The 13,117-nt window shown below is 50.1% G+C and overlaps 1 protein-coding gene across 1 annotated transcript; it reads right to left on the bottom strand.

Moving 5' to 3' along the window:
- Positions 1 to 6,325: 6,325 nt before the first annotated feature.
- Positions 6,326 to 12,281, bottom strand: LOC308251170 (C-C chemokine receptor type 2-like). Its single transcript, XM_080674309.1, has 2 exons — positions 12,189 to 12,281; positions 6,326 to 8,167 (listed from the first exon to the last, which is right to left on the bottom strand). Exon 2 carries the CDS (start codon positions 8,154 to 8,156, stop codon positions 7,035 to 7,037), a length of 1,122 nt encoding a protein of 373 aa, XP_080530435.1. The 5' UTR covers positions 8,157 to 8,167; positions 12,189 to 12,281; the 3' UTR covers positions 6,326 to 7,034.
- Positions 12,282 to 13,117: the final 836 nt, after the last annotated feature.

Below are 13,117 nucleotides of genomic sequence, written 5' to 3' on the forward strand. Positions count from 1 at the left end.
ATTTCCTCATCTGTCCAGTGATGGCTTAGGCCTGGGGATCTGGAAGGCAGCTCCCCACTTAAATAGTGAATGACTTCTGGCCACGTTGGTTTGGAAAATACACATTAGGTGGGAATAAGGCAGAGACAAGGAATCACAGCTTAGCAGGGTGCCTGACCGCCTCTTACTTCTGGGTCTAGAGGTGAGTTCAGGTCAGCTCCCGTGATAGGGGTCCGTCCCAAGGATGCACAAGGAAGTGAGAACCAGTGGGAAGGAACTTCTTCAGCATTTCATCAGGGAAACACTGTTCTGGATACAACAATGACAACAAATGAGCAGTGTATCCTGTGCCTTTGTTTCCCGGTCTCTGCTTCCCTTTTCACTCGGTCCCTTCCACTCTCCAGGGCTCCCATCCTCAGAGGCATGGCATTCAGACTTCCCACCAGAAACGGTCTTTTGACTGCTCTGGCATTCCGTATTGGAGGGTGTCTCAGGCCAGTCCTTAAACAGCTGCTCTACATCTGGTCATTGCCCCCAAGTTCCAAGGGTTGCTTCACGCTCCGTACCCAGGCCATCTCTGGACCATGTACTCAGAGCATCGTCCACAGGTTGGGGAGAACATCCGGATGGTCTTCTCCTGGGGTTCCACGGGCCACCTGCTTGAGCACAGGGAGCTCAAACCTGCCACACAGCAGCTCACATGAACATACCTGGGGCTCGAATGGACTGTAGTCAATGTCAGTCAACACTGAGATAGGCTGTAAAAATAGCGAACGCATCCTTTAGTTTTTTTAAACAAATGTCTAATTATAAAGCCAACACTTGCTCATTGTATGAAGTTGGGAAAAACAGAAAATAGAAAGTGGGGGGAAATTAGACATAGTCTCACAATCTCAAAACAGTCCCTCTCAACATACGATGTGGTTTAATCCAGACCTTTTCTCACATGTGCTTTTTGGTTAATTGCCCTCCGATGTGTACCAGTTCCGGGGGCTGCTCTTTTTCTAAAGACTAAAGACGACTTTGTAGGCATTTGCTCACGTTATTAAATGCCTCAGATAGTTCTTTAACTGTTATTTTTATTGAGGTGGAACTTACATGCGGCCTAGCACACTAGCCCTAGGTGGATAGCTTGGAGAGGCACCATGCAACCACCACCCGGATCGAGATGACAGGGAATGGCCCTGTCACCCCAAAGGCGCCCTTGTGCCCTGCCCGGAGACCAGGGCACTCTGACTTCCGTCGTCAGGGATTCGATGTGCCTGTCCTTTAACCTCCTGTAACTGGACTCTGGCCTCCTTCCTGTCGGCTTCTTTTGTCCAACAGAACCCTGTAATTCGGCAGCTGGGCGTTTCCCCTGGTCACCGGTATGGACAGCTTGTTTTGATGTTGCTGTCAGTCTCTGACCTCCCCACCAAGGAAGACGTTCCGGGTGTCCCAAAGCCACCTTCACCAGGAGGGCCAGAGTCCCTATGGTCCTCAAAAATGGAGAAACCGCCCCCCCGCTAACACGCACAGACACCCCCCTTCCCCCGGCTTTGTCACCCGTGTGCCTCAGCAATGATGCTGGTGTCCTGTGACTCCCATCGCCCTTCACCCTCTGCCTCAGACACCCATCCCGAAGCGGGGTTGGGAGGTCACCATGCCGTCCTCTATTCCCTCTGTCTCTGTCCTCTAGACCCTTCCCAGGATAACCCCGTCCTCCAGCCCATGCACCACGTCCCCGCTGCCCCGTTAAACCATCAAGCCACATGGGCACGTGCAGACCGTCCACCTCACCCCTTGGTTTCGACAAGGTGGAAACCCCTTAACGCCCCTGAAAAGCCTGCTCTTGCATTTTGGGTTTGTTGTCTTTTTTAAAATCACTGCCCAGACATGGGGCGGATGCGACCTTAGGTGCAGTGACGGTAGTCTTATGTACCGATTAAGGAGCGCAGTGTGATCTGCTCTATATTCAACTCTGTGCATAACAGGATATTAGGTGGGACTTCGCCCATTGCCCCAGAACTGGCAGTTATACCCTGAGGCTGAGGGCGAGGAGGTGTTAAGTACCCTGCAGTTCTAAGAAAACCACTGACACCTGGTCACACACCTTCCCCAGGGCTGAGTGACAGAACCAGCCCTGGGCACCGCCCCCCGCCCCCCACCATGTCTACCCCCTCACTCCTGTCCCTGTAAGGAGAAAACTGGTGGCAGAAAAGGGTTGTTGAAGTGGGTGGGATTGATGGGGAGGCGCGAGGGGAACCAAGGAGGGGGCTCCCAGAGAATCGTATGAGGAATGGGGGTTGTCAGAGGGGGAGGCCAGCCTGCATTTTTTTTTTTTTTTTTTTTGAGTGACAAGAATGTTTATTAACTGGCTCCTAATAAAGCCCCAGTCCTGGAAGCCATCAACAGACTCCACAGCCTTCACTAACCTTAAGGCCACGGACACTTTTTCTTCTATAGAAGCGATGGGCCCCACATTCTTCAAGGGGCATCCGCTAGGCAGCTGAGCAAGGGAAGAGGGCGCTGGAGAGAGGTGGCGGGGAAGACAGGGTGTGGCACCGGGGCAGCAAGGACACCCCAAGGATGTGAGAGCACCCGGGTCAAGTTCAAACCTGCTGCCAACGCAGCAGCAGCGTCTGAAGAAGTTTCCAACCTCAGTCACTCACCACACCCAGGGCCGCCCCCTGAGTTCCGGGCTGCCTTGCAGAGGTCAGGCACCAGCCCAGACCCTGTTCTCTGCCACAAGGTGCCCCTTGGCGGCCTTTGCTGCTGGGGAAGCTCACCCGAGGCCACTGCAATGTGTCAGGGAAGTTTTAGTAATGGGAGGAAGCCAAGAGGAAAGATGGGGTCTGCATGGCTTCTCCCCAGGAGGCTGCAGGCCCGCCCTGAGGCATGCTCAAATGCCTCCAACTGCCCACACCCGGAGGACTGGGGGGCTGTGTCAGGCCCCCGACGCCACTAAAAGTCTCCAGATACCCACCCCGAGGAATGCTGACCTTCCCTGGCATCCGCGAAACTCAAACAGCCCACTCACATGCTCTTCCCGGGAGAAAGGAGCCAGGAGGTGCCCACTTCTAGAAATGGCACTTTCCCTGGCACTGATAAATCCTGCCGTAGCTGTTGTTACTGCGATGCAAGTCTATCGTTGTCAGTCACTTTCTCCTCCGGGCTCGCAAAAAGTGTTCACATCTACGTGTTTCTGTGCTCTGCAGCGAGCGTTGTGCTTTCTAAATCACCCCACTCTCTACCCCTCCCCCCATCAGCAGTGAGGTCAAAGGACACAGACACTGCCCGGCCAGTGTGGCTCAGTGGACTGAGTGTCGTCCTAGGCACGATTCCCAGTCAGGGAACGTGCCCAGGTTGTGGGCTCTATCCCCAGTGTGGGAGGCAGCCATTCGATGTTTCTGTCTCATCGATGTTTCTCTCTCTCCATCTCCCTTCCTCTCTTTCTAAAATCAATAAAAACATATTTTAAAAAATAAAATCAAAAGGGCACAGGCATTAATATCTGACCTAGTCTGGCACCTCGTAGATCCTCGGGTGTGTTTGTCACAGTGGATTTCACTTAGGAAGCCTCTACATATCATACGTATTAATTAGCTTCTGTGCTGCTTAGCAAACAACCCCCGCAACTCAGGGGCTTACCACAGACCTCTTGCTGCGGGGACGTGTGGCCGCCGTGTGGCCAGGGACCAGGCTCTGCTCTCTGTGTCTTCTGCTTGGTCCCCAGGATGCCTGCGCGGAAGGAATCCTGGTCTGGGACAGCCTGTCAGTGGCTGAGCAGGGACAGCTGGAGGCTCAGCCCAACCACTGTTAATGGCCCATGTCCCTTCGGCTCACTTTCCACTGGCCGGGCCGCCTGTGGGTGGGGTGGGGGTGTCCCGCCTGCGGGTCACACAGCAAGGACAGGCTTGTGTAATCACACGGGGAAGGAGGGAAAAGTTGCGATCATCAGACCACAGTACAACAAGGCAGGCAGTTTAAAAAAAAAAAAATTTTATTGTGGTAAGAACCCTTAACACGAGACCTACCCTCTTAACAGATTTTTTAGTGTACAATACAGTATTGTTATTTATAGGCACGATGTTGTAAAGCAGACGTTTAGAACTTACGCATCTTGTATAACTGAAATTTACACGTGTTGCTAAAGGGATGAAGAAAAGGTGATATATGCAGAGTGGAGTATTATTCAGCCTCAGGAAAGAAGGAAGCCCTGGAACACGGGCGAGCCGGAGGATGGTATATTAGGTGAAATATGCCGGGCACGGAGGACAAGCTGCCTGATGCCACTCACAGGAGATATTTAAAGCAGTCAAACTCATAGATGAAATGGAGGGAGCGGTGGTTGCCAGAGTTGGGGTGAGGAGGAAATGGGAGTTTTTAACCAACACGTGTGTTTTTTTTTAAACAATATAGGGAGAGCATTGACTCATTTTCAGAGTCATAACAAGACTTACATTTCATCACCAAAACAGAATTGAATGCATTCACTGGGATAATACAAATACCGGAGGGAGAAAGAAGCCCCCTTCCCCGCCCCCTCTCCCCCCCGCCCCCCCCCCCCCGCCACTTCTCTGTGATCCTTCTCTAGCCCCGAAACAAGAAAGTAAAACCACAGTAGCTTCCAGGTCCCGAGAGCCCGTGTTTCTTGCATCAGATCAGACGTGCACTGGGTACCGCGGATGCACATTCTTAACCTGGCTCACCTTGGCTGACTTCGGTGAACTAATCCCCTTCTTTACAAAGGTTTACAGCTTTGCCTAGGGGTCAGCTTGATTTAGGAATTGCCACTGGCCAAAGGGGACAATCCAAGCATCAGTATGGACATTGACAAAGCCCGGAAGCATTAATGTGATTAAACCTATGCCTTCCTAGACTAACTGATGCAAAACAAGATGCCTGGCAGCACGTCAGAGAATGAACACAGGGCTGGGCTGGGCTGGGCTGGGCTGGGCTGGGCTGCGGGCTGCGGGGAGCGCTGGGATCCGCTGCTGCTATTTAGGTCGGATGCCCTGAGATCACAGACCGCCAACCCCCTGACTGACAGCTGTGTCTGCTGAGCTGCAGTCCAAGACTTTTTTTAAAAAATATTTTTATTGATTTTTTACAGAGAGGAAGGGAGAGGGATAGAGAGTTAGAAACATCGATCAGCTGCCTCCTGCACACCCCCTACTGGGGATGGGCCCGCAACCAAGGTACATGCCCTTGACCAGAATCAAACCTGGGACCCTTCAGTCCACAGGCCGACGTTCTTTCCACTGAGCCAAACCGGTTAGGGCTACAGTCCAAGACTTAAGCTCAAAATCAGAATTGTCTCCATGACGAATACAGCACTTTCAGGCTTGGCACAATAACAATTCTTAAAATGTAGGTTAGCACACTCACAAGTCGCAGTTTTCATCTTTAACTTTTTTTTTTTTTTTTTTTTTTTTAAATCTGAACTCTACCCCTGTATCCTGAAAGGAAGCTCTGGAAGGTAGTTTGGAAACGTTTCTTTTTTTTGTTTTGTTCATGTCTTTATTTTTTTTTTAATTTATCTTTATTGTTGAAAATATTACAGATGTCTGCTTTGTTGTTTTTTTCCCTATTGACCCCCTCCTCCCCGCACCCGCTCCTCCCAAGCCTTTGCCACACTATTGTCTGGGTCCATGGGTTATGCATAGTCATATAAATTCCCCAGTTAATCCCCCGCAACTCCACCTCCATCCCCATCCCCATGGAAAACATTTGTATCTCCCCCCACCCCCGCTTCCCCCCCCCCGCCCCTCTGAGCCCCTGCCCCGCAATCCAAAGTCATCTTCATTGAGGCCGCCCTGCCTGCTGGTCTGGAGACACAGACACATGGCTGATGTGTGATTGGCAGTGTGGGGTCCCTTCTCCGTCCTGAGGACACAGCCCAGGGCTCCCACCCACTGTCTTCCCTCTTCCCGGCCCACTGAGGGGTCCTTGCTGCACAGCTGCCTGCAGGCTCTCCCCAGGTTTACTCTCCTGGACCCTCCACAAACTGGCAGTTGGAGTAGGCTCACCCTACAGGCAGGGGGTGTGAGAAAGGCTTTGGGGAAACAGGGCCAGGGCGGCCGGAAGGCCTGGAGAGGCAGAGGCAGCAGAAGCTGCACTGTCAGGTCTGCGACGCAAGGCCTTGGGAGGTGCTGAGGGTCCTTCCTGGCCTCCCCCTCAGCTGATGCTGGAAACATTCCTGGGGTGGTCTCACTCTTGCTATGGCCTTGCACCCCTGATGGGGGAACTCACTGGTCCCCACACTTTATCCTAATCATTGCCTCCCACCCTCCCCTTTCCCTGACAATACCAAGTGAGCGCTTTATTTTTCATCTCATTAGAGAAGATGCATATTTCACAAATAAACATTTGTATACATTTTTATATAGGGCGATGTGGCCCAAGAAACATGGGGGCAGTGGGACAATAGATTTAACAGATTTCAAAGGTAGGGTGCATGGTTGGTATAGGTATAACAGAATAAAGTGAGGATGTGTCGTGCACTTACGCAGAAGAGGATCATGGGACCCAAGCAAAGCTGTCAGAAAGTGAGTACAGTCCCCAAGCTCAGGACCTGGGAAGCCTTCAAAGTCAAATACAGGTGGGAGGTGAGGCTCAGGGCCACTCCTTGCCTGGTTGAACGAGCAAACCCCTTCCCTGCATCCCCACCCAGGCCCAGCCATTCTCACGCCTCCCTCCCCCTGCATGTGGCCGAGCCCATTCACCCATTTCCTTCACCCACAGTTGTCTCACTGGGCACTTGATTAAAGAGACTGATAGAATCAGAGCGAGTGAAGAAAATGGTGAAGGCGGGGGCAATGAGGCATTTTCCAGGAACTGAGACGAGCTGGCTGCAGTCAATCTCTACGCACAGCGCTTCTGGAATATGCCCTGAGTACACATTGGCTGTACAAGGAGTGACAGACATAGGTCTTTCTCGATACATGCAACCCTGAGGTTCCTGGGCACTGACTTTAGAGATCTGCAGGTCTGTATCGTTCAAAACCCTTGAGGCTTATTATCATAGATAGATGGCTATCTCCCTTTAAAGTAACAAGCAAACTGCTGCTCATTTACAAACCCACTGAGACTTCCTGTTCTCCCGTGGAAGGGGTGTAGGCGGAGCTCACCCGATCGGTGGTCTCCCGGTAGAAAACTGGGCATTGTTTGCAGAGGTGTTTGGCGATGTGCTTTCGGAAGAACACGGAGAGGTACCGTCTGAACTTCTCCCCGACGAAGGCGTAGATGATGGGGTTGATGCAGCAGTGCGTCATGCCCAGGGTCTCTGTCACCTGCATGGCTTGGTCCAGCTGGCTGGTGCTCTTGCAGGTATTCAGGTCAAAGAACTCCTGGAAGGTGTCCAGGAGCAGGACAATGTTGTAGGGAGCCCAGAAAAGGAAGTAGACGATCATGATCACGAAGATGAGCCTCACGGCCTTGTGCCTCTTCTTCTCGTTGCGACACCGAAGCAGGGTCTTCAGGATTCCCGAGTAGCAGACAACCATGACCAGCAGGGGCAGGACCAGGCCCAAGAAGGTCCTCATTATCGTATGGAAATTCTTCCAGCCGACTGGGAAATAAGGACCGCAGTAGTAAACAGACTCGTCAGCTTGGGATTTGGTGAAGACGATTCCTGGGAGAGAGGCGAACACGGCCACCACCCAGGTGACCCCACTTGTCACCACCCCAAACATGACTGTCCTGGCTTTTAAAGCAAACACAGCGTGGACGATCGCCAGGTACCTATCAATGGTCAAGAGGATGATGAAGAAGATGCCTCCAAAATAACCAACGTGGTATATCCCTGTGAAGACTTTACACATCACGTTCCCCAGGGTCCAATTCGCAGCACAATGAATCCACACTGGGAACGTCAGAAGGAAGAGCAGGTCGGAGATGGCCAGGTTGAGCAGGTAGATGTCAGTCATGCTCTTCAGCTTTTTGCAGTTGATCAGGATGAGGACGACCAGCAGGTTGCCCACAAACCCGAAGATGAACACCAGCGAGTAGAGCGGAGGCAGGAGCCTGCCTGCAATTTGTTTCACATCTTCTTTTACGCAGGGTGCACCGTCCTCCCCATAGTCAAAGATGGTGGTGGGGTCTGCACCGTCCACCCGGATGTTTGTTGTAAGCAGAGAATGAGATGTGGACAGCATGTTGTGGCTCAACTGGATTAACGTGTCGTTGCCTCCCATCCTCCTCCGTCCTGCAAGCAGAGAACAAGATGATAACACACAACATAACTGCTCCAATTCTCCGTCTTAAAAGTATTCTTGCCCCTTAAGCAGCGGCCAGTCTTCGTCTTTGCTTCGAAGCCATCTCCTGGAAAGCATGCGTGTTAGTGTACCACTTCCCTTTGTTCCCAGTAGAGAAGCTAGTCATCTTCCCCAACGGCCCTTTGCCAGCACCGTTGGCCACCCCAGAGAGCCCGACTCTCATCATAAGGTGAATGTGCTGCACACTTGCTCTCCCTCCCTCCTCTGCAGGTGACCCATTCCTGGATGATGATCTAGGAGACTCTGTTTGAAGGCTCCTGCAAACACTCTTCTCTGATAAGAGAGGTGCAAGAGAAACCTCAGCCTGACCTTCCGCTCTTGTAGCTTGTGCTTGAGACCAAGACTGAAGGACCCAGAGAATTGGAGCAAATCTAAGCAGAGTCCGAACATCCCCAAGTCCCAAACCCACCCTTGTTATCTGAGAAAAGTGAGGCCCTGTGTGTAAGCCATGATGAGTTGCCTTTTCTGTGACCTGCAGCCAAAAGTATTCTAACTGATAATCTTCTCAACTTTCTGCCTTCATCATTGTGCCAAAATGACTCTTGCTAAGGTTGCCATGACAACCCGATATTTAAATGCCCTGGCTTCATTTCAGATTCATCCTCATTGAGCCGTCCATCCTTCTGATAACTCCTTCCAAGTAAAACAGGTTAGCTCCTCTCTCACCACTTCTTATGAATTTTCTTCATTGGTGTCTCCTCCCGCTGCCCACACTGTAAGAGTCCCCAGGCACCATTCTTGGCTCTCACCTCTTTACCTTTTTCCTCTTCATTCTCGCTCCAGAGTTCTTCCTGAATCGTGTCACCTAATCTGAGGGTTCTAAGTCCCCTGAAGGCTAATGCTTCCCAAAGCTCTGTCTTCCAGGCTCATCTTTCAACTTCTATACGTCAGAGTGGAATTTTCTACTGTCTACTGCGTATCTCCCCTTGGACTTATTTATCTATTGACTGCCTCTTAGGAGCCATGTTCTGTCTTAGGCATTAGAGCTACAACAGTGGGCAAAGTGGGTATCATACAGGCATCTCAAATGCCAGTTAGCCCACACTGCACAGCCCTGGAAACTTGCTTCAATCTGTGGATTCTTCTTTGGCTATTGTCCTTTACTACACTCCCCAAGAAGCAGAACTGGGCATTCTTAGGAACCAGAATGTCACCACCCCAGGTCTTAAGAGTTAAACAGACCTAGATTAGAATCCAGCCTCCAGCTAACAAGTTGTATAACTTGGGGCTAATTACTTCTTCAACTATCAGTTTCTTTATGTATAAAATATTAACTAGGCTGGGCTGCCATGAAGATGACTGGAGACAAGGACTTAGTGCAGCACCTGGTGTGGAGACATGCTCTGTATGGTTATTGTGGTGCCACATGACTTCTCCCTCATAAACACCTCTGAGATTCATCCCTCTGAGCCTCTTTCCACGGCCACTTCCTTGCCTCGGATGCTTCTCACTCTTGGTTTTGTTGTGGTCTCTCGTTTGCCCAAGGTTATTCCTGGCCATGCTCCCTTCACTCTGTCTTCTCTCAAACTGAAACTGGATCGTGCCCTTCTTGGCTTAAAACCTCCAGTGGCCCCATGATGTGTATGTGATGGGACTTCAAAGGTAATGCCCAGACTGCCCATCACGCTTTTTCTAAACTCACTTCTCAGCGTCACCTCTAAACCCTCCTCAAATTCCAGGCCCTCTGCTCCAGACACAGCCCTCTTCTCTCCATTTCCCCAAACTCGTCATTTCCTTCAGGCTTCCATGGTTTTGCACATTCTTTATATATATATATATTTGATATTTTACAGAGAGGAAGGGAGAGGGATAGAGAGCTAGAAACATCGATGAGAGAGAAACATCAATCAGCTGCCTCCTGCACACCTCCTACTGGGGATGTGCCCGCAACCAAGGTACATGCCCTTGATCGGAATCGAACCCGGGACCCCTCAGTCCGCAGGCCGACGCTCTATCCACTGAGCCAAACCAGTTTCAGCAGTTTTGCACATTCTTGCCCTTCTGCCCCAAATGGCTGGTGAGCTCCCATTCATCCTCCACTACCTCCTGCTCAAATTCCCCTTCTCTGTGAAGCCTCCTCCTTTTTTTTTTTTTTTTTTTAAATCATCTCATAACACAGTGCATGCCTCTAAATAAGCACGTATCACCTTATCTTCTACACACTGTGAGCTCCTTGAGGTCAAGAACTAGATCATGTTTCTATCTCCAGCTCTTATGATGGCACCTGGCTAATGGAGGCACCAATAAAAAGTATGACATTAAACATCATTAGGCTTGATTCTCAAGAATATTTTTTTTTCTGGCAGTGACTTTGAATTTGTTTGTATCTACATACACATCTTTTTTATATGTTCATACATTCCTTAATTCCTCCTGTGATTGGTACATTTCCCAGATCTTGCGTTTCATATCGCTGAGCCCGATTCTTAAAATCTGCAGCACCTAACCAACATCTCTGATCACTTGCATCCATCCAAAGAATTAAAACTGTAATCACTTGCAGCCTGCTAGTCCTCTGTTAAGCTCCAGGTTCTATGCTAAATCCTTTGCATGTATTAATTAATTTATTCATTGCAACAGATGTGTGAGATAACTATGCATTTTACAAGTGAAGAAATGCAAGCATGGATGGATTAAATGACTTTCCCAAACCCACAAAGCAAGCAGTGGCTGAGCTGGAATTGGGACCCTCAGGGGCTTTCACCTCATCTCCAGGCTCTGAGAGCAGAGATGGGTGTAGAAGAACAGGTAACAGATTTCCTAGGTATTTCCCCATGCCTTAGAATCCACACTCACCCACACCAACATGTCCCACCCATGCATGTACAGGTATACCCTACCCTCTCACCCCGCACTCCCACACATACTCCCACCAGAACACAAGCTCCATGGGGGTAGAGATCTTTGGCTTTGCAATGAAGTATCACACTGTCCCAGAACCCAACCCAGCGCATAGTTGCTTCTAAATAAATATCCGTGGAGTAAGTGATTAACAGAACTTGCAGGCTGCAAGTGACTGAGAAACAGAATGCTCCACTGAGGACAAGATGCCCAGGTAATCCAGTGCGAGACCTCATAAAAATGAGTATACTGAGGAGCCTTGGGTGGTTCTCTATTTAATCAGGGTTTAGTTTCCTCTTTTGTATGGGAAAGCGTGGACTGAAGCAGTGGTACTCAATGCCGGGCTCCAGTATCACACAGGAAGTCTGGCAGTTAGAATTATCTAGCCCAGACCCTCGCTCTGATGATCCAGATCAGGGTGAGGGAGTACGAGGGGGTGACTTACCTCAACCCCTTCCACCGTGTGTTCTCTGCACTTTGCTGTTTACCTGCACTGGCCTCTCAAAGGCCAGCCGCCTGTCACCTTTCTCCTGTCACTCCAGCACACTTAGCTCCTACCGCAGCAGACCCTTAGGGAGGTGGCTGAAATGCACTGGCCTAAGTGTCACCGTCAAGTGTCAGGACACGTCACCCAGAGCCAATGAAAAGCTGCCATTCAGAAAAGTAAGCCCCTCACTTCGGCCTCTGTGGGCCTCCTGGTTTAAGGCAAGAGGCACATTTTGGTTTGGAGCCTGGACTAGAGGGGGAGAAAATTCTGGGTGGAAAGTTCCAGCTCTTCAAAGCCCTTGGGAGTTGGGAGGGACAGAGTGAGAAGAGCAGTAGCTGAAATGCCTGACTGTCCTCACTTTCTTGATTGTTCTTTTTCAGCGCCTTTCTGAATCACCTGGGCCCTGAGGGGTGGTCTCACCCTGCTTTGCACTTCCTCATTGTCACCATGGTCTCTCTCAACATTTCTGGGGCAGACACAGCCCTCCACCCTCTCTTCCCACCTTTCTCACACCCAAGTTCCTGGGCTGTGTAGACCCTCAGAGTGCTCCCAGTCCCTGCATCTCCAGAGCTGAGATGCTCTGAGCCTATGATCCACAAAGTGATGGAAAATGCACGACTCACCAGGGGATGGCTTCTTCCAAGTGGCACTGGGTTGTCAGGTTTCTCAGCAACTGAACCAAGCAGATCTGGAGGTAGGAACTTGGTGTGCAGAAGTAGGAAATAAAGTTTCCTGCAGAAGGAGAAGGCGGGGATACAAGAGTAAGGGTAAAGATTTGAAGAAAAAAACAAGAGTCATGAGGTTCTTCTTTGCCAGCCAGGAACACTGTCCGCTAGGTTGAGGTCTCCAGAGTAGGACTGATTTTGAAATCTTGCTTATGCAACCTTGAGAGTAAGTCAGACACACCCTGTACATTTGCTCCTGTGTCTAACGACTCAGGGCTTCTTTATCTTGTGGGTCTCTATATCTAGAAATCTTTTACTCTCTCCTGCCAGTGATAATTTGCATGAAACGAGCAAAAGAGAACTTCATGAGGATACATGCTAGCCGGGGCTGTTGGTGATGGTGGGGGAAATATAATGAGGTTTTATGTGACCAAGTGCCCTGGTTTCAGTGGCATCATGGATTTAAGATCAGGTTAGAAATTTCATAAAGAGAGCCTTTTAATGAAAGGAAATGCTCAATGGTCTTTTGTGTCAGAGATGTCCTTGGTAAGAAGGGTCTCAGTGATAGGTCTTACTACTCAGAAAGAAGTTTTGTTAAAAGAAAACATCATTGAGATTCTGAGGAAATGGTGGAGGAGGAAGCACCAGGAATCATTCTCCCCACCTAGACAACAATTTTCCTGGGAGAATCAGTCTGATTTAACTATTTGGAAACCTTTGAGTCTGTTGATAACTTTCAGGAGTAGACTTGAATGGTCGATCGCAGTTAGCTTTGGTCAGTTTCAGCTCCTAACACAATAGCAGCTACTCATCTCCTGCACACAGGCTCCAGGTGGCCTTGCACATGTTCCAGGTGGCCTTGGCACACACTTGCAGGAGCCAGGGTG

The sequence above is a fragment of the Plecotus auritus genome (genome assembly GCF_963455305.1).
Source record: "Plecotus auritus genome assembly, chromosome: 6".
Taxonomy (NCBI): domain Eukaryota; kingdom Metazoa; phylum Chordata; class Mammalia; order Chiroptera; family Vespertilionidae; genus Plecotus; species Plecotus auritus.

Excerpts from the sequence above, each read along its gene's own strand:
- LOC308251170 (XM_080674309.1), bottom strand. The coding sequence starts at position 8,156 with ATGGGAGGCAACGACACGTTAATCCAGTTGAGCCACAACATGCTGTCC.